General features: G+C 45.9%; 1 protein-coding gene across 2 annotated transcripts in view; it reads left to right on the top strand.

The window, feature by feature from the left end:
• SLC25A12 (solute carrier family 25 member 12) overlaps positions 1-25,061 on the top strand; it is a 238,474-nt gene that overhangs the window by 111,486 nt on the left and 101,927 nt on the right. The window contains exons 1-2 of one of the 2 annotated variants that reach the window (XM_055289717.2): positions 8,975-9,085; positions 10,031-10,084. In XM_055289717.2, coding sequence (XP_055145692.1) covers positions 9,074-9,085; positions 10,031-10,084 — 66 coding nt within the window. In that variant the 5' untranslated portion in view covers positions 8,975-9,073. Of the gene's footprint in view, positions 1-8,974; positions 9,086-10,030; positions 10,085-25,061 lie in introns of those variants that run through there. The other variant, XM_055289716.2, reaches the window with a different exon arrangement.

The following is a 25,061-nucleotide window of genomic DNA, read 5'->3' as shown; positions in this document are numbered from 1 at the left end:
AAGTGATCCTCCTGCCTCAGCCTCCTGAGTAGCTAGGACTCCAAGCACATGTCATGGCACCTAGCCACGAAGATATTCTTTTATGTTTTCTACTAAAACCTTTGTTTATAAAGCTGTTGAGGGCATCTTTATGACTTCAGCTTTTGCATTTAGGTCTATGATTCATCTCAAATCAAATTTAGTATATGGTGTGAGGTAGGGATTTAGGTTCATTAATTTTCCCACACTGATATCTAGTTATTCTAGCATCAATTGTTGAAAAGTTTCCTTGCCCCCACTGAATTGCTTTGGCAACTTTGTTAGAAATCAAATGACTTTGGCCAGGCAAGGTAACACACACCTGTAATCCCAGCACTTTGGGAGGCCAAGGCAGGAGGACTCCTTGAACCCAGGAGTTTAAGAACAGCCTGGGTAACATAGAGAGACCCTTTCTCTACAAAAATTAAAAATTTAGCTGGGTATGGTGGTGCATGCCTATCGTCCTAGCTACTCAGGAGGCTTAAGTGAGGATTGCTTGAACCCAGGAGGTCAGGGCTGCAGTGAGCCATGATCATGCCACTGCACTCCAGCCTGGGTGACAGAGTGAAATCCTGTCTCAAAGAAAAAAACAGAGAAAAGAAAGAAAAGAGCTTCCTTCCTTCCTTCCTTCCTTCCTTCCTTCCTTCCTTCCTTCCTTCCTTCCTTTCTTTCTTTCCCTCTCTGGCCCAGGCTACAATCGACTCAGCTTTCTGCTGCCCGCGCCGCGTACTCCCTGGGTCTGCCGGCGTGCGCCACCACTGCCTGCCTTTTCTCCTTTGGATGCAGGCACGCGTTCGCCATCTTGCCCACGCTGGTCGCCAGCTCCTGACGCCGACTGCTCTGCCCGCCTCAGCCTCCCGAGGTACTGGGACTACAGACGGAGTCTCGCTCACCCAGTGCTCGATGTTGCCTGGGCTGGAGTGCGGTGGCGTGGTCTGGCCTCGCAGCAGCCTCTACCCCCCGGCCGCCTGCCTTGGCCTGCCAGGGTGCTGGGACTGCAGTCCCTGCCCAGCCGCCGCCCCATCTGGAAGGTGGGGAGCGCCTCTGCCCGGCTGCCCCGTCTGGGAGGTGAGGAGCACCTCTGCCCGGCCGCCCCATCTGGGAAGTGAGGAGCGCTTCTGCCCGGCCACCCACCGTCTGGGAAGTGAGGAGCGCCTCTGCCCGGCCACCCACCGTCTGGGAAGTGAGGAGCGCCTCTGCCCGGCCGCCCCGTCTGGGAAGTGAGGAGCGCCTCTGCCCGGCCACCCATCGTCTGGGAAGTGAGGAGCGCCTCTGCCCGGCCACCCATCGTCTGGGAAGTGAGGAGCGCCTCTGCCCGGCCACCCACCGTCTGGGAGGTGAGGAGCGCCTCTGCCCGGCCACCCATCGTCTGGGAGGTGAGGAGCGCCTCTGCCCGGCCTCCCATCGTCTGGGAGGTGAGGAGCGCCTCTGCCCGGCCGCCCCGTCCGGGAGGAAGTGAGGAGCGCCTCTGCCCGGCCGCCCCGTCCGGGAGGAAGTGAGGAGCGCCTCTGCCTGGCCGCCCCGTCCGGGAAGAAGTGAGGAGCGCCTCTGCCCGGCCGCCCCGTCTGGGAAGTGAGGAGCTCCTCTGCCCGGCCGCCCCGTCCGGGAAGAAGTGAGGAGCACCTCTGCCTGGCCACCCATCGTCTGGGAAGTGAGGAGCGCCTCTGCCCGGCCGCCCCGTCTGGGAAGTGAGGAGCGCCTCTGCCCGGCCACCCACCGTCTGGGAAGTGAGGAGTGACTCTGCTCGGCCGCCCCGTCTGGGAAGTGAGCAGCGCCTCTGCCCGGCCGCCCCGTCCGGGAAGAAGTGAGGAGCGCCTCTGCCCGGCCGCCCCGTCCGGGAAGAAGTGAGGAGCGCCTCTGCCCGGCCGCCCCGTCCGGGAAGAAGTGAGGAGCGCCTCTGCCCGGCCGCCCCGTCCGGGAAGAAGTGAGGAGCGCCTCTGCCCGGGCGCCCCGTCCGGGAAGAAGTGAGGAGCGCCTCTGCCCGGTCGCCCCGTCCGGGAAGAAGTGAGGAGCGCCTCTGCCCGGCCGCCCCGTCTGGGAAGTGAGGAGCGCCTCTGCCCGGCCACCCACCGTCTGGGAAGTGAGGAGCGCCTCTGCCCGGCCACCCACCGTCTGGGAAGTGAGGAGCGCCTCTGCCCGGCCACCCACCGTCTGGGAAGTGAGGAGCGCCTCTGCCCGGCCACCCACCGTCTGGGAAGTGAGGAGCGCCTCTGCCCGGCCACCCACCGTCTGGGAAGTGAGGAGCGCCTCTGCCCGGCCGCCCCGTCCGGGAAGAAATGAGGAGCGCCTCTGCCTGGGCGCCCCGTCCGGGAAGAAGTGAGGAGCGCCTCTGCCTGGCCGCCCCGTCTGGGAAGTGAGGAGCGCCTCTGCCCGGCCGCCCCGTCCGGGAAGAAATGAGGAGCGCCTCTGCCCGGGCGCCCCATCCGGGAAGAAGTGAGGAGCGCCTCTGCCCGGCCGCCCCATCCAGGAAGAAGTGAGGAGCGCCTCTGCCCGGCCACCCATCGTCTGGGAAGTGAGGAGGGCCTCTGCCCGGCCACCCACCGTCTGGGAAGTGAGGAGCGCCTCTGCCCGGCCGCCCCATCTGGGAAGTGAGGAGCCCCTCTGCCCGGCCACCCACCGTCTGGGAAGTGAGGAGCGCCTCTGCCCGGCCACCCACCGTCTGGGAAGTGAGGAGCGCCTCTGCCCGGCCACCCATCGTCTGGGAAGTGAGGAGCGCCTCTGCCCGGCCTCCCATCGTCTGGGAGGTGAGGAGTGCCTCTGCCCGGCCGCCCCGTCCGGGAGGAAGTGAGGAGCGCCTCTGCCCGGCCGCCCCGTCCGGGAAGAAGTGAGGAGCGCCTCTGCCCGGCCGCCCCGTCCGGGAAGAAGTGAGGAGCGCCTCTGCCCGGCCGCCCCGTCTGGGAAGTGAGGAGCGCCTCTGCCCGGCCGCCCCGTCCGGGAAGAAATGAGGAGCGCCTCTGCCCGGGCGCCCCATCCGGGAAGAAGTGAGGAGCGCCTCTGCCCGGCCACCCATCGTCTGGGAAGTGAGGAGCGCCTCTGCCCAGCCACCCACCGTCTGGGAAGTGAGGAGCGCCTCTGCCCGGCCGCCCCGTCCGGGAAGAAGTGAGGAGCGCCTCTGCCCGGCCACCCCGTCCGGGAAGAAGTGAGGAGCGCCTCTGCCCGGCCGCCCCGTCCGGGAAGAAGTGAGGAGCGCCTCTGCCCGGCCGCCCCGTCGGGAAGAAGTGAGGAGCGCCTCTGCCCGGCCGCCCCGTCTGGGAGGTGAGGAGTGCCTCTGCCCGGCCACCCATCGTCTGGGAGGTGAGGAGTGCCTCTGCCCGGCCACCCATCGTCTGGGAGGTGAGGAGCGCCTCTGCCCGGCCGCCCATCGTCTGGGAAGTGAGGAGCGCCTCTGCCCGGCCACCCATCGTCTGGGAAGTGGGGAGCGCCTCTGCCCGACCACCCATCGTCTGGGAAGTGAGGAGCGCCTCTGCCCGGCCATCTATCGTCTGGGAAGAAGTGAGGAGCGTCTCTGCCTGGCCGCCCCGTCTGGGAAGTGAGGAGCCCCTCTGCCCGGCCGCCCCGTGTCTGGGTAGAAGTGAGGAGCTCCTCTGCCTGGCCGCTCCGTCTGGGAGGTCTACCACGGAGGCCAGAAGCAATGTGGGGGCTGGACGTGGTGGCTCACGCCTGTGGTCCCGGCACTCTGGGGGGCAAGGCGGGTTGATCACTTCGGGCTAGGAGTTCGAGACCAGTCTGGCCAACTTGGCGAAACATGAAGAATACAACAGACAAACCAACCAACCAACTCAATGACAACAAAACAGGTCTACCCTGGAGTCATACTCTAATTTTTTCTATTTTCCTCCCTTTCTGATCCTTTATCCCATTTTCTTTTTCTTCCTCTTCCTTCTCCCTCTTCTTTGTCAAATAGAGGATTGAGTTATTATCACTGATCCATATAAAGTAAGTCCCTCTCTCATTTATTTTAACTCCCACCCCCATTTCTATTCCCCGACTTCCCATGTGCAACCTTCCTAATATGTTTGATACGCATCTTTTTGTTTGTATGTATTTTTAGAAAATGTTTATTGTTTTTGTATGCAAAAAAAATTTTTTTTTTTTTTTTTTTTTTTTTTTTTTTTTTTTTTTTTTTTTTTTTTTTTTTTTTGAGACGGAGTCTTGCTCTGTCACCCAGGCTGGAGTGCAGTGGCGCGATCTCGGCTCACTGCAAGCTCCGCCTCCCGGGTTCACGCCATTCTCCTGCCTCAGCCTCTCCGAGTAGCTGGGACTACAGGCGCCCGCCACCACGCCCGGCTAATTTTTTGTATTTTTGGTAGAGACGGGGTTTCACCGTGGTCTCGATCTCCTGACCTCGTGATCCGCCCACCTCGGCCTCCCAAAGTGCTGGGATTACAAGCGTGAGCCACCGCGCCCGGCCTTGCAAAAAAAATTAATAAAAAAAGAAAAGAAAGAAAAGAAAAAAAACAAAGAAAGAGAGAGAAAGAAGAAAGAAAGAAAAAAGAGAAAGAGAAAAAAGAAAGAGAAAGAAAGAGAAAGAAAGAAAGAAAGAAAGGGAACGAGCCAATGATTTTATAATTTTGGATCTAAGGCCGGGCGCGGTGGCTCACGCTTGTAATCCCAGCACTTTGGGAGGCCGAGGCGGGCGGATCACAAGGTCAGGAGATCGAGACCACGGTGAAACCCCGTCTCTACTAAAAAATACAAAAAATTAGCCGGGCGTGGTGGCGGGCGCCTGTAGTCCCAGCTACTCGGAGAGGCTGAGGCAGGAGAATGGCGTGAACCCGGGACGCGGAGCTTGCAGTGAGCCGAGATTGTGCCACTGCACTCCAGCCTGGGCGAAAGAGCAAGACTCCGTCTCAAAAAAAAAAAAAAAAAAAAAAATTTTGGATCTATTTCTGGGCTCTCTATTCTGTTCCATTGATCTGTTTATCAGTTCATATGCTGGCCAGCAGCACTACACTGTAGCAATTTCTTAAGCTTTATAGTAAGTCTTGGAGCCAGGTAGTCTAAGTCCTCCAGCTTTTTTCCTTCTCAAATTTGCTTTGGCTATTTTGGGACCTTTGCTTTTCTCCCACACAATTTTTAAAGTGACACTTTCTTCTTTACTTTGGATCAGGTCCAAAGTATTCTTCCTCATTGACCTCTAAGTAGAAGGGAAACAAAAAGCATCCAAATAAATCCACAGGGGTAGGGTAGGGATGGGTAGCTGAGGGACCTGGCAGGATGTTTATTCTCCCAGTTATATATTTCTGATTGGAGTGAGAATATGTGGCAAGCCACACAGTCTTTACCCCATCATTACCTAAAGTTGCCTTGGGCACTGGCACAGGACAACAGGTTTCAATATCATTCTTTTCACATTATTCATTAAGAAATGAATAGTAAGCCAGGCGCTGTGGCTCACGCCTGTAATCCCAGCACTTTGGAAGGCCAACGCAGGCAGATCACCTGAGGTTGGGAGTTTGAGACCAGCCTGACCAACATGGAGAAACCTCATCTCTACTAAAAATACAAAATTAGCCGGGCATTGTGGCATATGCCTATAATCCCAGCTACTCGGGAGGCTGAGGCGGGAGAATTGCTTGAACCCAGGAGGTGGAGGTTGCGGTGAGCCAAGATCATGCCATTGCACTCCAGCCTAGGCAACAAGAGTGAAACTATGTCTCAAAAAAAAAAAAAAAAAAAAAAAAGAGAATGGCAGCACTTGCCTTGCCTCGGTAAAACATTCTCTATACTTTGGGAACGATGCTATTTCTCTTATGTTTCCTGTAGCTGCAACACAAGTTTTTTTTTTTTTTTTTTTTTTTGAGACAGAGTCTTACTCTGTCACCTGGGCTGGAATGCAGTGGCTCGATCTTGGCTCACTGCAACCTCTGCCTCCCGGGTTCAAGAGATTCTCCTGCCTCAGCCTCCCGAGTAGCTGGGATTACAGGCACCCGCCACTATGCCCAGCTAATTTTTTGTATTTTTAGTAGAGATGGGGTTTCACCATATTGGCCAGGCTGGTCTTGGACTCCTGACCTTGTGATTCGCCTGCCTCGGCCTCCCAAAGTGCTGGGATTACAGGCTTGAGCCACCATGCCCGGCCTGTTTTTTTTTTTTTTTTGAGACGGAGTCTTGCTCTGTCGCTCAGGCTGGAGTGCAGTGGTGTGATCTTGGCTCACTGCAACCTCTGCCTCTCGGGGTTCAAGCGATTCTTCTTCTTTTTCTTCTTCTTCTTTTTTTTTTTTTTTTGAGACAGAGTTTTGATCTTATTGCCCAGGCTGGAGTGCAATGGCATGATCTCGGCTCACCACAACCTCCACCTCCCAGGTTCAAGCAATTCTCCTGCCTCAGCCTCCCGAGTAGCTGGGATTACAGGCATGAGCCACCACGCCTGGCTATTTTTTTTTTTTTTTTTTAAGTAGAGATGGGGTTTCTTCCTTGTTGGTCAGGCTGGTCTTGAACTCCCGACCTCAGGTGATCCACCCGCCTCAGCCTCCCAAAGTGCTGGGATTACAGGCATGAGCCACCGCACCTGGCCTTCTTTTTTTTTCAGAGACAGAGTCTCGCTCTGTTGCCCAGGCTGGAGTGCAGTGGCACGATCTCAGCTCACTTCAACCTCCACCTCCCAGGTTCTAGCAATTCTCCTGTCTCAGCCTCCCGAGTGGCTGGGACTACAGGCGCACACTGCCACACCTGGCTAATTTTTTTGTATTTTAGTAGAGACAGGGTTTCACTGTGTTGCCCAGGCTAGTCTTGAACTCCTGAGCTCAGGCAATCCACCTGCCTTGGCCTTCAAAGCACTAGGATTACAGGTGTGAGCCACCATGCCTGGCCTCAAGAGATTCTTCTGTCTCAGCCTCCTGAGTAGCTGGGACTACAGGTGCGCACCACCACACCTGGCTAATTTTTCTATTTTTGTAGAGATGGGGTTTCACCATATTGGACAGGCTGGTCTCGAACTCCTGACCTTGTGATCCGCCCGCCTTGGCCTCCCAAAGTGCTGGGATTACAGGCGTGAGCCACCACACCCACCCGCAACACATGTTTTACACAAATGCAAGGCACTCAATAAATGTTTATTAACTAAAATTTGGCTCCTTTTAAATCATTAAATTAGAGTGTTTGAAGAAGCATTAAAGCTCATCTAGTTCAATCCTCCATCTGATTATATAGTGTCCTACTAAATACCAGGTTATACATAATTAGTATAGTGATAGATTACTCACAGCCGTATATGTCTAGAGCAGCTCATTCCATGAATTCCTTCCAAAATTCATTGAAAAGAAAACTGTTTGTTATTGCTTCACCAAAGGAATAAAGAAGGCTGTGGTCCAAAAATGAGATCACCATCATCTCCACTGCATAATTTATAGGATTTAGAGTCAGACTGTGAGGAAGACAGTTCAGGAAAAGACATAACTGCAGGAGTACAACTATTTCTTCTGATTTTTGATACCACCAAAACGAGAATTTATTTCAATGACAGCAAATGTTCATAGAGGGAGAATAGTTGTACAATATAGAGAAGCCCTAAAGTGTGTCATTTATCTAGTATCTAATTATAAGTGGTTTGGGCAAAACCCCATAGCTACTAAAAATACAAAATTAGCCGGGCATGGTGGCGTGCACCTGTAATCCCAGCTACTTGGGAGTCTGAGGCAGGAGAATTGCTTGAACCCAGAAGGCAGAGGTTGCAGTGAGCCAAGATGGCGCCACTGCACTCCAGCCTGGGCGATAGAGCGAGACTCTGTCTCAAAAAATTAAAAATGAAAACACACCTAGGGTTGGGCGCGGTGGCTCACGCCTGTAATCCCAGCACTTTGGGAAGCCGAGGTGGGCGGATCACCAGAAGTCAGGAGTTTGAGACAAACCTGGCCAACATAGTGAAACCCTCTCTGCTAAAAATGCAAAAAATTAACTGGGCGTCGTGGCGGGTGCCTGTAATCCCAGCTACTCGGGAGGCCAAGGCAGGAGAATCTCTTGAGCCTGGGAGGTGGACGTTGCATTGAGTCAAGATAGTGCCACTGCACTCCAGCCTGGGCGACAGAGCGAGACTCAGTCTTAATACACACACACACACACACAATACACATGTGATTGGGGTTGTGGAGAAGCATTGACCATCTGTAAGCTCCTAGAGGGTGGGGGCTATAGGTTATTTGCATTATTTACAAGCAAGACCATGTCAGGCATATAATGGATGCCCATACATGTTTGAATCAATATGTAGCCTAATACAGTCATATTGGCAAGACTCGGGTTTAGAAACATTGTTTTGGTTCAAGATAGAGTTACTACTTCTTCTACTTCTTAGGTAGGGCTAGAAATCGAAAAGAGAATTACTTTCTGTTCGTGTATAGGCAAGCGATTCATTGCCAGCCCTGTCAAAGACAAATGGAGTTTTTTCTCATTGCACACAGGATTTGGGTGATTAGGAAAATGGAGCGAGTCTACTAATAAACTGTTATAATAGCATGCAAAGCAAAAATAAATTCAGCGTATTCGTCCCATGCCAATTTAGGAGCATATTTCTCAAGTTATGTTTACTTAGGTTTTCCCTAGAGTGAGTGGTTCCCAATCTTTGTCGGTATTTGCCATCAGTTGTCATTAATTCATTGTTATTAATGGGAAGTGCTCTTTGATCCGTCGGAACCTTGCTCAATATAGGCCCGAAATGTTCCTTTAAGCCTTGGGGAAAACAACTTTGGCTGGTCGGTGCCCGAAGCCACACCCACTAAGAGGCCTTAGGAAACCTGGGGCTTTTCTGGCGGCGACCTAGCTGTGGCAACGACGCGGCGCCTCGGGATCCCACGGGTCGCGCTTGTCTTCCCCGTGGGAGGCGCGTCCCCCTCCTCCGCCCGGCCGGCCGGCTGGCTGGCCCCGGGCCAGCTGCTTTTCTGGCCGGTACGCCGGGCCCCTTTCCGCACGCGGCGCGTCCCGAGTTCATTTGCATAGGGACGCACGCGGCGCCGGCGAAAGGGAGGGAGGGCGGGCGCGGCCCGGGAGGCGGCGCGCGCGCGCCCTGACAGCTCGGCCCTGCTCGCTCACTCGCTCGTCCCCGGCTTCTGAGCACAGCATGGCGGTCAAGGTGACTCCAACTCTCTGCTGCTGCTTTTATTGCATAAGAGACATTCCGGGCGCCCTGCCTGCAGCCCCCCACTGCTTCCCATTTCATTCATTGCCTGGGTCCTAGATAGCTTGTCCTGGGGCTCCGGCTTGCTGCGGGGAGAGCTGTGCGGGGCTTGGACCGGAGGAGGGGATGCCCGGCTGGGGGAGGGGAAGGAGGAGGGATTGTGAGTTGAAGGGGCTAGTACGGTAACACGGGTCAGTGAAGGAAGAGTAGTGTCCTGTCCTAGGTGCATGGGATTGTGAGTCCGGAGTTGGAGGGCATCAGAAAGGGTGTGAGAGGAAGTGGCAAGTAAAGCTGGGGATACCTAGGGTATCAGTGAATTGCGGTGGCGGAGGGAGTAAGTATTGAGTAATTTGGGGCCTCAGTAAGGCCGAGGCAATGGTTGGCTTTTGCGTTGCAGATTGCAGGGTATCGAAAGTATTTGTATTTGTGGCAGCTCTCATATTTTAGGTTGGATGGGGAGAGGGACGCGGAGATAATTACATGTTGGGTTTGCTTTTCATGGAGAAAGGCTGCTAGGCCAAGTGATTAATTTGGGTGATTTAACTTTCCTGTTGATCTACTCTTGTTAGCTTCTTGATTTGAAGGTGGGTGGTTACTACTGTGTTGCTAGTAGATGTGGAATAAAGTAAAAGATCCTCATTGCCTTCCCTTTCCAGTCCAGAGGAAGCACTGTCCGGTAGCTTTGCTTTATCTTAGGCTATTCACACCTGTTTTTCTGCCCTCTAGTCACAGTTACCCAGTTTGACAGTTCTTATCAGCAATTAGGGCTTTTAGTTTGTTTTAAACTAAATGATAAAAGTTAGGAGCATTGATTGTTAGCCATGTGAACTCTAATCTGAAGAGATTGTGTGGTCTCTAGTGAAGCATTAACTGGCTTTTTTTTTTCTTTTTTGCTTACAGGTGCAGACAACTAAGCGAGGGGATCCTCATGAGTTAAGAAACATATTTCTACAGGTAAATTGGCTTGCGTAGTGTGCCTTTCATTGCAAAAACAAAAAACATACATGTCCTTAGTCCTATTCATGCCTTAACTTTGAGGAATGTTCAGTTTTCATGTATTCTTTCAAACATGACCGGACAATATAGCTTATACTACTCTTATTAAGATTTAAGGCCTTCTTTTAATTAAGGATTGATAAAAGGTTTTCCTCAAGTTACTGCTTTTTTTTTTACATGACTTAAGATATATATTTAAAAAAAATAAAAATAATTTCCAGCTTAAGCACAGAGACCAAGATAAAATTTCAAAATGTATTGGCATTCTTGTATAGTTAATAGGTATGATGACTAAAATTCTCTTCCTTGAAAGTTGCATGTTTACAAAGTTTTCATACTTATGAGCTATCCTCCATGTAATTTGTTACAGAGATAAGAATGTTACAGCTATTCTTAATTTGTGTGTCTTACTTATATTGTATCCTTAAGCCTTTGGGGATTTTACCCCAAAATGTTACCTCTTAAGATTCTTGCAATGGTCTACCTTAACTTTTTTTTTTTTTTTTTTTTTTTTGAGATGGAGTCTCGCTCTGTTGCCCAGGCTGGAGTGCAGTGGCGCAATCTCGGCTCACTGCAAGCTCCGCCTCCCGGGTTCACGCCATTCTCCTGCCTCAGCCTCTCCAAGTAGCTGGGACTACAGGCGCCCGCCACCACGCCCGGCTAATTTTTTTTTTTGTATTTTTAGTAGAGACGGGGTTTCACCGTGGTCTCGATCTCCTGACCTCGTGATCCGCCCGCCTCGGCCTCCCAAAGTGCTGGGATTACAAGCGTGAGCCACCGCGCCCGGCTACCTTAACTTCTAAGCTTTTAGGATCAGTGACTTGGCTGTAGACTTGAAAAGAAAAGAAAAGGGAAAAAAAAAAAAGAAAGGTTGGCTTAGTTTTTTGTTTTGCTTTCTTTTCTTAAATTTCAAAAGTTTCCTATGCAGGAAGTTGTACTTAAGAAGTAGATGTAGGCCGGGCACGGTGGCTCACGCCTGTAATCCCAGTACTTTGGGAGGCCGAGGCTGGCGGACCACGAGGTCAGGAGATCGAGACCATCCTGGCTAACACGGTGAAACCCTGTCTCTACTAAAAATACAAAAAATTAGCTGGGCGTGGTGGCGGGCGCCTGTAGTCCCAGCTACTCAGGAGGCTGAGGCAGGAGAATGGCATGAACCCGGGAGGCGGAGCTTGCAGTGAGTCGAGATCGTGCCTCTGCACTCCAGCCTGGGGACAGAGCGAGATTGTCTCAAAAAAAAAAAAAAAAAGTAGATGTAAAGGGCGGCAAGCTAAGGTGTTTCACCAAATACTGCGTTTCTCTCTGAAATCTTTTGAGAACTTTCTATTCTGGACCTGGGTTCTTATGAAGACACTTTGACCTTGGGCAGGTCCCTGCTGGGTATTATTTTCCTCTGTGAAATGAGAGGTGATCTCCAAGGTTCCTTCCCATTCCAAAAGTCTATGAGTCTATTTTAGGAACAGATTCTAACGTATGCTGATGAGCCTGGAATAGATGACATTTTTATCTGAGATATGTGGTTTGCTTAAGCTATTGTTGGATAAGACGCTGCACAGTTGAGCATACATATGTGTAGTTTATGAAAAATAATTTGTGAAAATGAGAATCATAAAGGTTATAAAATCTGATAAGGGAAGTATTTTTTTCCAGAAGTAATTATAATAACAGAAATGGTCCATTTATGACTTGAAACTTTTATTCCTCGCAGGCATTCTTGAAAGTAGCCAAAAATATATCAGTATTTACCATACCGTGTGATTATACTCAATTGTTTTGTGAAGAGTTCATGTGATATAGTTAATTTTATGTTCTAGACTAAGTAGATGCGGAAGAAATGAGTTGAAATGCTGCATGATGTAGTGAAAAGAATACTGCCTAGGTATCTGAGTACTGCCTAGGAATACGGAGTTAATTCCTAGCCCTGCGTTTATCTGGCTCTTGTACCCTTAGGCTAATCATCTGGCCTTCCTGAGTTTCAGCTTCTCATGTGGAACTCAGTGGGACATAAGGGAATGGGAATTGAGGTCTTTCTAGCTTTAAAAATTCTATGGGAAAAAAATGTACTGTGATTCTGTATGGATTTGTTTTTTGTTTTTGAGTGGGGGTAGAGGTGGGTTGGAGGTATGAGGAGAATGGCCAAGACTGTCCCTAGCTCTTTGACAACTTTTTTTTTTTTTTTTTTTTTTTGAGACGGAGTCTCGCTGTCGCCCAGGCTGCAATGCAGTGATGCCATCTTGGCTCGCTGCAACTTCCGCCTCCGGGGTTCAAGCAATTCTCTTGCCTCAGCCTCCCGAGTAGCTGGGATTACAGGCACCTGCCCCCATGCCCGGCTAATTTTTTGTATTTTTAGTAGAGACGGGGTTTCACCATGTTAGCCAGGATGGTCTTGATCTCCTGACCTCGTGATCCATGCGCCTCAGCCTCCCAAAGTGCTGGGATCACAGGCGTGAGCCACCGCGCCCGGCCGCTTCTTTGACAACTTTTAAATCTTAGCTTTTCATTTACTGTTTTACATATTGTCATTATCTTTTTACATATTATTTTGATGATGCCTTTATTTTTATATTGAAAATTTGTGGGCCGGGCGCGGTGGCTCATGCTTGTAATCCCAGCACTTTGGGAGGCCGAGGCGGGCGGATCACGAGGTCAGGAGATCGAGACCACGGTGAAACCCCGTCTCTACTAAAAATACAAAAAATTAGCCGGGCGTGGTGGCGGGTGCCTGTAGTCCCAGCTACTCGGAGAGGCTGAGGCAGGAGAATGGCGTGAACCCGGGAGGCGGAGCTTGCAGTGAGCCGAGATTGCGCCACTGCACTCCAGCCTGGGCGACAGAGCAAGACTCCGTCTCAAAAAAAAAAAAAAAAAAAAAGAAAATTTGTGGAATTCATAACTGCTTATTTAGCACTAAGTATGAAACATTGACACAAGCATTATTGATAGATAAGGGAGTGATGGAATGTAAATACTCACCTTCAGAAAGGCCTAACGCAACAAGAAAAATAACAATATAGGCTGAGTGCAGTGGCTCACACTTGTAATCTTGGCACTTTGGGAGGCCGAGGCTGTGGTTTGTGGTTGAAGGAATCAAGAATAGTGAAGGCAAATGCATAGCCTGTGGTAGAGCAATCAGATTGGCTTCTTACATCATAGTGGCTGTGTAATAATATTGACTGGCTAACATTTATTGATCATTTAGAGTGTGCTTGAGATTGGCCTAGTGCTTTAAGGATATTAATGTTAGTTTTCATGACAACTTTATGAAGCAGGTTTAATATCTTGTTATATAGATGAGGTTAAATTAATGTCAATTAATTCAGACTATGTGGTGGAGCCCAGATTCAAATCAAATTCCAGAGCCCATACCCTTAACGCTTACATTATACTACTGGTAGGATATTGAAATGGGGTGACTTTTGAAAGACAGAGGTATGTCAGGGGATAATGGCAGAGTGTTTTGTTAAGACGTTAAAAAAAATCTGGTTACTTAGGTGATGAAATTTAAAAAGTTTCTTTACACTGTAACTGTCTAGAATAGTTAGCCAAGGAATTTGGATTTGAAACAGTAGGGAGCCACTGTGGGTTTCTGAGTAGGCAAATTGAAGTGGTGAATTCTGGCAGCTTTTTGTGTATGTTGGATAAAGTATGAAGAGATTGGAAGTAGGTTAGGTGATCAGCTGAGAGGCTATTGAAGTAATACTTTTGAGAATTAATGACCTAGAGTGGCTGATGGCTGGGGAAACGAAAAGCAAGGACAATACCAGCGACTTGTAAGGGAAGAATCTGTCGAATTTGGTATTAAATATGGAAGTAAGGGAAGAAGTAGTGAACCTGTCAGTTTTAGGATAGATGTTAATTGATAAGGCATCTATTTGGATAATTTTTTTGGGGGGTTGGGGTTAGTTTGGTTGCTAAACAAATGTATCTCACTAAGTTAAAGTTGGATTTAGACAGATACAAATTTGTGCAGGTGGTAGATGAATTCCTTGTAGTTAAAAGGATTAAATATAAAGCAAGGCAGAGGATCAGGGGCTGATTTATAAGTGATATCTCCAACTGAAGTAGGAAGGAGGAGGAGAGGAAATAGGGAGAATGGTCCCATGAAAGTTTAAAGTAGGAGTTTCACAAGAGGGGTATAATTAAAGGTTAAAATGTAGATTATTCTGTTATTAGTATGATTTAGCTTGGGAAGGATTTTGGGGTCACTTGAGTTTAGAATTATCTGAGCTACTTAAAGACTATAAAGAGATGTAATTTTAAATTTTAAAATACATTTGAAAACTCTTTGTAAAATGTAGATCTGTGGCATTAACTGTCTAAATTCACAAATAGTCAATAAAAATTCCTACTTTCAAATAAGGATATTTTGTTAAACTTTTGAGCCATGGGTCAAAAGTCATTTGTAAAACAATAAAATGACCGGGTGTGGTGGCTCACACCTGTAATCCCAGCAATTTGGGAGGCCCGAGGCGGGTGGGTCACTTGAGGTCAGGAGTTTGAGATCAGCCTGGGCAACACGGTGAAACCCTGTCTCTATAAAAGATATAAAAAATTGGCCGGGCGCGGTGGCTCAAGCCTGTAATCCCAGCACTTTGGGAGGCCGAGGTGGGCGGATCACAAGGTCAGGAGATCGAGACCATCCTGGCTAACACGGTGAAACCCCATCTCTACTAAAAATACAAAAAAAAATTAGCCGGGCGTGTTGGCAGGCGCCTGTAGTCCCAGCTACTTGGGAGGCTGAGGCAGGAGAATGGCGTGAACCCAGGAGGTGGAGCTTGCAGTGAGCCGAGATCGCGCCACTGCACTCCAGCCAGGGGGACAGAGAAAGACTCCGTCTCAAAAAAAAAAAAAAAAAATTAGCCAGGTGTGGTGGCGAACGCCTGTAATCTCAGCTACTAGGGAAGCTGAGGCAGGTGAATTGCTTGAACCCGGGAAGTGGGGGTTGCAGTGAGCCGAGATTGTTCCACTGCACTTCAGCCTGGGCGACAGAGCGAGACTCACTGCCTCAAAAATAATAATAATTAAAAAAATATATATATATTCTTATTTGAAAGTACTGGTATATCAGCTGGGTGCGGCAGCTCATACCTGTAATCCCAGTGCTTTGGGAGGCTGAGGTGGAAGGATCACTTGAGGCCAGGAGTTCAAGACCAGCCTGGGCAACAAAGCGAGATTCCATGGCTACAAATATATATATATAAATTCAGCTGGGTGTGGTGGTACATACCTGTAGTCCTAGCTGCTCTGGAAGCTGAGATGAGAGGATCACTTGAGCCCAGAAGTTCGAGGTTACAATGAGTTACCATTGTACCACTGCACTCCAGCATGGGTGACAGAACAAGACTTTGTCTCCAAAAAAAAAGGAAAAAAGAAAAGAAAGTGGCAACTGACTTATCTATATATCTATGTTTAGTGAAATTATATGAGAATTGGTGTGAGAGTTCATAAGAAGGGCTTTATAAGAGTAAAGCATTATTATTTTGAATATAGGGAAATAGGTTCATTTTTCCTGTGGTGTTCATTGCTTCTCAAGTTTTGATGAGCTATGTTTCTATTAGTTAAAAAACATCAACAACAACAATATGCACTGAGATTCTGCCTTTTTCTGCCCACCTCCACTCTGCTAAGTTCATGAAATTGGAGTACAACAAATGAATTCTTATGTGTTAGGCTGTGCTGTAATTTTACAACCGGTTTAAGCTATGATTTTACCATTACCACCCTTACAACTGTCATTTCTTGATTTATCCCTTTTTTCTTTTAACCTCTCTCACCCACACACTGTCATTGATCCAATTTAGCTACATCAGCAGTGTACAGTAGCAAAAGGAGACAATAGAAGCAGTGAAGAAGAAGGTGAGGTGGGACAGCAGGAACATCACAGGCCATTTGTTAAAAGTCTGACAAATTTCTAAATGAAGAGTTAATTTTGTCTGTCCCTTGTGGCAAAGTAGATTTATCAAAAACATTTAAATGAATTATTTTTTAATCTTTCTCTCTCTTTTTAGTTAATAGGCTTCTTTTGTTTGCTGGTGTATTGTATAATAAAGGCAATATATGTTAAGACTGCAACTGTATTTGCCAGATCAAAAATTTACTAAAATGTAGACCTCAAATATTATTTTAATTTTGTTCTTTTTCATTATCACCAATGTAACAATGAAGACCGTATCCCATACAAAATTATGAAAATGTGCTTTTTTCCTGTCTTAGGTTAGAGAATAAAGAGGAGAAGATACTGTTAATGTAAAGCAAAGAGCGATTCCTCCTTAGGGTTTTTACAATAACATATTAATTTTTAATGGAAAGATATGTTCTTTTATTCAAATAGTTTATGTATTTTATTTACTTATTTTTGACAGTAGCCTGGAGCTGAGAAGGGAATAAAGCAGGGCTTTTAGCAGGAGACCCTTACTCTTTGTTGAAGTATACATTAGGGCTGTGTTTCCAAAAGTGTGGAAGGTGTACCACAATATTAGAGTAACAATAAGATTATCAAGTATTAAAGGGTAATACAGTATTTGTGGAAACAAAGACTCTGAAAAGCAAGCTGGCAATGGTTTAAAATAAAAAGAAAATATCATTTGAACAAACAATGGTATTTTCTTTTGGATTATTTATCCTAGAGAAATAAAAATATTTGTAAAAATATAAGAATATAGGGCCAGATGTGGTGGCTCATGCCTGTAGTCCCAGCACTTTGGGAGGCCGAGGTGGGTGGATCACAAGGTCAGGAGATTGAGACCATCCTGGCTAACATGGTGAAACTCTGTCTCTACAAAAAATACAAAAAAATTAGCCGGGCATGGTGGCGGGCACCTGTAGTCCCAGATACTCGGGAGGCTGATGCAGGAGAATGGCGTGAACCTGGGAGGCTGAGGTTGCAGTGAGCCGAGATCGCACCACTGCACTCCAGCCTGGGCGACACAGTGAGACTCCGTCTCAAAAAAAAAAAAAAAAAAAGAATATATATGTACGAGGTTAACTGCAGCACTGAATTTTGCCCAAAAAAGAAAAAAAAAAGCAGCCTGGGCAACATGGCAAAATCCCATCTCTACAAAAAATACAAAAACCTAGCTGGGTGTGGTGGCATGAGCCTATAGTCCCAGTTACTTGGGAGGCTGAGGTGGGAGGATCACCTAAGCCTGGGAGGTTGAGGCAGCAGTGAGCCATGACTGCACCACTGCACTCCAGCCTGGGTGACAGAGTGAGACTGTCTCAAAAAAAAAAAAAAAAAAAGCTATTATAGAGGAGTGGTAGAAGACTTATGGAATAACTATACTATGAGAGTTATGCAGATACTAAAAAGAATGAGTGAATGAGTTAGGCCGAGACTACCAATTTAGAGAAATTTTTCAATGTACTATTAAGTGAGAAAGATGCAAATAAGTATATATAGCATGATTCTGATTTGTAAAACAAAGTCATTTCATATATGTTGTGTGTAATGTTTACAAATAATATGTTTGTTTATGATTTAATGAGCACTGAGAAAGGTATGAAAGGATAAATACTAGGTTGTTAACTTGGGGGAAGAATAAAGAGGAAAATAAAAATAGTCTCAATGTATATGTATTAAGCTTTGAGCAAATGAGTAATTTAAAAAGTAAGAATTTAGCAATTCAGAGCCTGAAGGTATAAGAGGATTTCCCAGCATAATTTGGATTGAATAAACCCAGTATGAGACACACAGAAAAGGATCTATAGTTTTATTAACCATGCTATTATAATTGAGGGTTTTCACCAGTTCCTCAGAAGTATGGAAATTGAAGATGATAACCTATTTATTTATTTATTTATTGAGACAGAGTTTTACTGTGTTACCCAGACTGGAATGCAGTGGCATGATCTTGGCTCACTGCAACCTTTGCCTCCCGGGTTCAAGCAATTCTCATGCCTCAGCTTCCTGAGTAGCTGGGATTATAGGCACATGCCTAGCTAATTTTTGTGTTTTTAGTAAAGACGGGGTTTCACCATCTTGGTCAGGCTGGTCTCGAACTCCTGACCTCAGGTGATCCACCCGCCTCAGCCTCCCAAAGTGTTGGGATTACAGGCATGAGCCACCATGCCCAGCCTTTTCTAAATACTTTAGAAAGTATTTACCATAAACTATATAGAGTTCTCATAAAAAAAACAAACAGTATTAGGCATTAAAGGCAGACTAGCAGGATAGTGAGACTTTGTCCTTGAATCAAGCAGAAGGATTGAAAAATAATTAAAAAGATAAGAAAATTAGTGTTATTAAATGCCATGTGATGTTCTACTACCAATCAATACACTTTTTTTTTTTTTTTTTTTTTTGAGACAGAGTCTCACTCTGTCACCCAGGCTGGAGTGCAGTGGCTCAGTCTGGGCTCACTGCAAGCTCCGCCTCCCAGGTTCACGCCATTCTCCTGCCTCAGCCTCCTGAGTAGCTGGGACTACAGGCACCCACCACCACGCCTGGCTAATTTTTTGTATTTTTAGTAGAGACAGGGTTTCACCATGTTAGCCAGGATGGTCTCGATCTCCTGACCTCGTGATCCACCCTCCTCGGCCTCCCAAAGTGCTGGGATTACAGGTGTGAGCCACTGTGCCTGGCCAATCAATACACTTTTGATTGCCTACTATGTACCAGGCTAAGCACTGTACTAGGTTCTACCTTTATAGAGATAAGCTAGAGCTGTTCAGTGAGGGTAGGGACAATACAAAGGACTTCAGTGAAGGTAGAACCTCACATTCTTTTTTTTTTTTTTTTTGGTGGGGGACAGAGTTTTGCTCTTGTTGCCCAGGCTGGAGTGCAATGGCACAGTCTCAGCTCACTGCAACCACTGCATCCCAGGTTCAAGCAATTCTCCTGCCTCAGCCTCCTGAGTAGCTGGGATTACAGGTGTGTGCAACCACACCTGGCTAATTTTTTTTTGTATTTTTAGTAGAGATGGGGGTATCATCATGTTGGCCAGGCTGGTCTCGAACTCCTGACCTCAGGTGATGTACCTGCCTCGACTTCCCAAAGTGCTGGGATTACAGATGAGAGCCACCATGCCCAGCCTAGAACCTAACATTCTAGGGGCGAGGTAGACAATAAAAAAAGCCCACAGAGCAGACCACGAGGTCAGGAGTTTGAGACCAGCCTGGCCAACAAGGTGGAACTCTGTCTCTACTAAAAATACAAAAATTAGCTGGGCATGGTGGTGGGCGCCTGTAATCCCAGCTACTCAGGAGGCTGAGGCAGGAGAATTGCTTGAACCCGGGAGGCGGAGGTTGCAGTGAGCCGAGATCGTGTCACTGCACTCCAGCCTGGGCGACAGAGGAAGACTCAGTCTCGAGAAAAAAAAAAAAAAAAAGCCCACAGGTTGGCTGGGCACACTGGCTCATTCCTGTAATCCCACCTCTTTGGGAGGCTGAAGCAGGAGGATCACTTGAGGCCACTAGTTTGAGACCAGCCTGGCCAACAAAGTGAGATTCTGTCTCTACAAAACAAAACAAACAAAAAAAAAACAAAAGAAAAGAAATTAGCCAGGCGTGGTGGCCTGTGCTTGTAGTCCTAGCTACTGGGAAGGCTGAGGAAGGAAGATCATGTGAGCCCAGGAGTCTGAGGTTACAGTGAGCTAGGGTCATGCTACTGCACTCCAGCCTAGGTGATAGAGTAAGACCCTGTCTCTTAAAAAAAAAAAAAAAAAAAGCTTACTGCAGATTGTGACACATCCAAGGAAGTAAACAGAATGATGAGAAGGGCCATCGTTTTAAAAATCATTTTTCAAGAGAGTGGTCAGTGAAGGGCCTTTAGGAGGCAATATTAAGAGCTGAGAACTAAAAGGGAACGAGGGTGAAGTGGTGGAGGGAATTCCAGAGGGCTCACACGTACAAAGCTTAGATATAGAAAAGGGTTTGATGTGTTCAACAAACAGAAAGGCCTGTGTGCCTGAAGCATTGGTAATTAAGTATGGGGGTAAATGGCCTCCCAAAGTACTGGGATTACAGGCGTGAGCCACTACGCCTGGCCGATTCTTTCAATTTAATGTCCTCCTGTCTATAGAGTTCCTAGAACATCTTGAGCTGGATGAAACTCCTTTTCATCCAGAAGGCAGCAAAATGTACCTGGAACTTACATGGGATTTGTAGTCTAACCTGGGTTTGAATCCTCATTTGAAACCTTTTGGCCTCAGGTGTTTACTTTTGGAGCCTGTTTTCTCATCTGTCTAAGAAGGGATAGACACCTAGCACATAGGGATGTTCTAAAGATTAAATAAAATAACGTGTAAACTATGCAGAACCAAATAAAGCTTAGTTCCTTGTCTCTTTCCTTCTCTTCTAAGTTGAGATTAGAGTGTTTTGTTTGTTTCTTGAATAAGATCTGAGTCCTTTGTCTTCTCCAGATGACTGTGCTGGACGTAGTCAAGAGACTAAGCTGTTAATATGTATTTATGAATATGTACATATAATCAGTGAATTACTTACATTCTTGAGACAGCCATCTGAAGTTATTGACAAATACCTATTTCTCTCAAGTCTGTGAGGTTCTAAGATGTTGTATAGTCACAGTCTAAGGCTGGGAGACCCGAGAGACCATGGAAGATGTTTGTAGAGTTTTCTTCTGAAACTTCATTCGCTCAGTCTGGACATGAAAAAGAATAACAGTCCAACCATAGGCTCTGAAATCCCAAGACACAGACTTCAAAAAATACATATTTTTTTTGTGCATAACTTTCTTTTCTTTTTTAAAATCACCACCTCCCTTTCTGTGCAGATTTCTCTTACTTAGTACTGTGGAAATTTCTGAAAGCATCTTCCACTGAAATCATTGCTATGGCCAGTGTTGGGTTTCTAGAACTGGAAGAAACACACATTTTGAAAATATGTTAGTACTATTTCAGTCTTCAGTGACGGAAATTTTGGTTAAACATGTGTAGGCTTAGAATGTACTGGCTCTAGCCATGAGTGGATCAGGAGCTTAACTGCTATCACCAGGGATCATGCACCTCTCATCTCTTAGTTTTGGTTTCTGTTGTGCTAGCTTCATTCTCTAACAGGCTTTGCCATATGGAGCATCCCCAGATTAAAATCCTACCCATTCAGCAGAAAAAAGGTGCCGTTTCTCTAATTTCTAGATTAAGTCTAGGAATTATTGTCCACCCTAACACCCCAAGAAAACCCATGTACTAGAAGGAGGCAGTGCTCTCATTGGCCAGATCTGGTTCACATGCTCACCTCTGGAACTGTTCAGTTGAGTCAGCCCCATTTGAATGACCTGTGTAAATTGAGGGTGAGGGAGGTACATATGTTAAAGAAAAATTAGCATGCAGTTACCAGAAGGGGGGAAGGAAAGCTAGGCACATTAAAACCAGGAACTGTTTATGTGTGACATAGAAGGGATTGGAAAACCTGGAAGCCTAGGGGTGACTCAGGGAGGCTGGGAGACAGAGATGGCAAGAGATTCTGTGCCTCCAAGTCAACACTGCTGTATTTAGTAGCTTTCTAGAACATTCCAGTGCAGCTGTCATACTATCTGCAAAAATACCTTAAGTGAAATGACAAAAAATAACCAAAATTAGGACCCCTGAAGAAGAAATGTATCCTCACCTCATTTTTTCTTCAGAAAAATTTTTTCTCTCAGTCTTCTTTCTAGTCGTTTTCTTATGGTGGTCTTCCTCTTCCCGTCGTCTTTTCTGTCCTCACCCTACCCCTCCCATCCCATGGCTCATTATTTTCAGCAGCTCTGTTCAACACAGATTGCTATTGATTGTCCTACAAAGAGCCAGGTACTGTGCAAGGTGCTAGAGGTATGAGGATGAATAAGGCATCCCTGTTTTTAAAGGACTCATAGCCTAGAGCTACTTAAATTACACATCCCTACATTAATACATTTTTTTTTTAAAGTAGAACATTCTGTGTAAAGCTGAAGGCTTGAAGTCCTCCCAGAGCTCTACCCCAAAAGCCAATAATTCTGAAGGCTTGAAGTCCTTCCTGAGCTCTACCCCAAAAGCCAATAATTCCCTGCCACCTAAGAGGTAACCACTGTTCTTGGTCATGTTTCTTTCTGATCTTTCCCCATATATTTACATAGAAAATATGGGGTTTTGGCCAGGCGCGATGGCCTGTAATCCTAGCACTTTGGGAGGCCGAGGCGGCTGGATCACCTGGGGTTAGGAGTTCAAGACCAGCCTGGCCAACATGGTGAAACCCCATCTCTACTAAAATACAAAAATTAGCCAGGCATGATGGCGGATGCCTGTAATCTCAGCTACTCGGGAGGCTGAGACGGGAGAATTGCTTGAACCTGGGAGATGGTGGTTGCAGTGAGCTGAGATCATACCACTCCACTCCAGCCTGGGTGGCTGAGTGAGACTCCATCTCAACAACGACAACAACAACAAAAAGAAAATATGGGGTTTTGTGGTTTTAAAAAACATAAATAATAATAGCTTAATGCTTACTGTGTCACTGTTATGGATCAGGCACTATTTTAAGTGTTTTATATAAATCATCCTATTTAATCCTCAGAACAACTCTATAAGGTAGGTACTATTAGTATTCCCATTTTACAGATGAGGAAACTAAGCCCCAGAAAGGTGAAGTAGCTTGTTCAAAGATATACAGTAAATGGAAGAGCCTTGCTTTATATATTTTAATGCAATTCGCCTTTTTTACTTAATATTATTTGGAGATACAGGTATGTTAGTGTGTAAAGAATTGTTTCATTATTTTTCTGTAGCCCTTTAAAAAACTTTGTTATGAAAAATTTCAAAAATATACAAATCTAGAGAAAATAGAATAATGATGGATACCATGGATGACTAGAGGGAGAAAGGAGGGAGGGGAACAGGGTGGAAAAACTATTGGGAACTATGCAAACTCTCTGGCTGATGGGATCATTTGTACCCCAAACCTCAGCATCACACAGTATTCCCTTGTAACAAACCTACACATGTACCCTCTGAATCTAAAATATGAATTGAGGCTCATGCCCGTAATCCCAGCATTTTCGAAGGCTGAGGTAGGTAGCTCACTTGAGGTTAGGAGTTCGAGGCCAGCCTGGCCAACATGGTAAAACCCCACCTCTACTAAAAATACAAAAATTAGCGTGGTGGCGCATGCCTGTAATCCCAGCTACTAGGGAGACTGAGGCAGGAGAATCACTTGAACCTGGGAGGTGAAGATTGCAGTGAGCCGAGGTTGCGCCACTGCACTCCAGCCTGGGTGACAGAGGGAAACTCCATCTCAAAAAAATAAAATATGATTTGAAATGATTTTTTAAAAAGATTTGTTGTAATTCTAACTGAATTAATAAACTTTAAAATTCATACAAAAAAAGAGAAAACAGTATAATGACACTGTCATTCCAGTGTCACCAATTATCATGGCTAACCTTGCTTCATCTGTATTACAGCCACAGTGGCTTATTTTGAAGCAGTTCTCAGACATCATCTTGCAGTATCCATGAATAGTTCAGTATGTATCTCCTAAAGATAAAGACTCTGAAAAACCAACCAAATCGTAATACCATTATCACACCTAAAAAAAGTCTTATCATCAATTTCTTTTGAGTGTTGAAGTTCCCTGATTGTTTCATATATTTTTAAGTAGCTTTATTAAAAAGCAGGATCCAAGCTAGGTTCATACATTGCATTTGGTTGATCTGTTTCTTAGATCTTTTAATACTTTCTGCACCCTACTATGTTAAAGGTCCTTATTTCTCTTTGGTGAAAATCTTGGTATTTAATCAAGGCTTATCAACATTAAGGCATTCCGTCCCCCTAGGAGCAGCACCTTGATTGTCAAAGTGACATGATTTGCCCAAGCTTATACATATATATGCTCCTTGTATGTTCCCATGGTTACTTAGACTAAGAGACTAAAGTATTTAAGGAATGATGCAAATTAATTATTCAACTTAATCTGCCTTGGGAAGCATTCTAGTTCCAGTTACTGGGTTCTTTGGGTCATTATTTTATTTCCAAGGTTTTTGGTTATTTTGAGTGCAAAATTGTTTTGGTAGATCTTCTTTATTATGGTAGCTTCAATTGATTTCAGTGATTAATAAGGGTCTTGACCTCCCTGCTGTGTTAGAAATTTCATCATTCAGTAGCTGACAGTAGGGCTTACTATAGTGGACAGTGAAATAGATATTAAAACAGCAACAAAAATAAGCATAGTATGCATGGAAGCAATCTGAGTTAGGAAGGCAGAGCACTGAAGAATTTTTTTTTTTTTTTAGCAAAATCAGTAAAAGGTTTTGTTTCTAGTATATCCAAAATATGCAACTGAAAGTGCTAATCAAAATTAGATTTATACAACTGCTTTTCCCTAATGCTCATGTAGTTGATTTGAGTAACATTGGAAAAATTTTACATTACTAATTAAAATCCCTGTTTTTAAAAATTAATATGGCTTAATAAAGTTGTTAAAAAGTCAAAGTGGCCATATGTATTTAAAATAATTTTTTCTTATAAAATATTATTTATGATAGAATGCTCTTTTATTCTAATTGAACTAACATAATAAGGCAAATTACACATTGTACTGTTTAACAGGGTTTGTGTGTCAGATCTGCTGTGGTCTTTGCTCCTTATGCAGAGTGCTTGTGTAGTGAAAGGGCATGCATTCCTGACTAAATTTGGCTTCTGTTGGAAGTAAGAGCCATAATAGTGAAGGACAGTAAAAGAACTAGCTTCATATACTCACTTCTTGCCTTGGTACATATCTTCCTCTTTTATTGTTCAAATAATTCATTTTTCTATGTGGGAAATGCTCTGTGAGATATCTGTAGTTACTAAACTTCATGACATTGTCATTTGAATTACTGAAATTGAAAGGATGTTAAGATCTGAAAATGTCAGTTCATCTCAGTTGGAACAAAGTCATGGAGGAACAGTTTGTTTTGACTCATATTACAGCCACTTGTTGGTTAGACAGAGATAAAGCTGCCTAGACCAGTCAGGACCGATCTCGTGGTAAG

This window comes from Symphalangus syndactylus, chromosome 8 (assembly GCF_028878055.3).
Source record: "Symphalangus syndactylus isolate Jambi chromosome 8, NHGRI_mSymSyn1-v2.1_pri, whole genome shotgun sequence".
Taxonomy (NCBI): Eukaryota; Metazoa; Chordata; class Mammalia; order Primates; family Hylobatidae; genus Symphalangus; species Symphalangus syndactylus.
The sequence above is the reverse complement of the archived record's forward strand: the minus strand, read 5'-3'. Positions and strand labels throughout refer to the sequence as shown.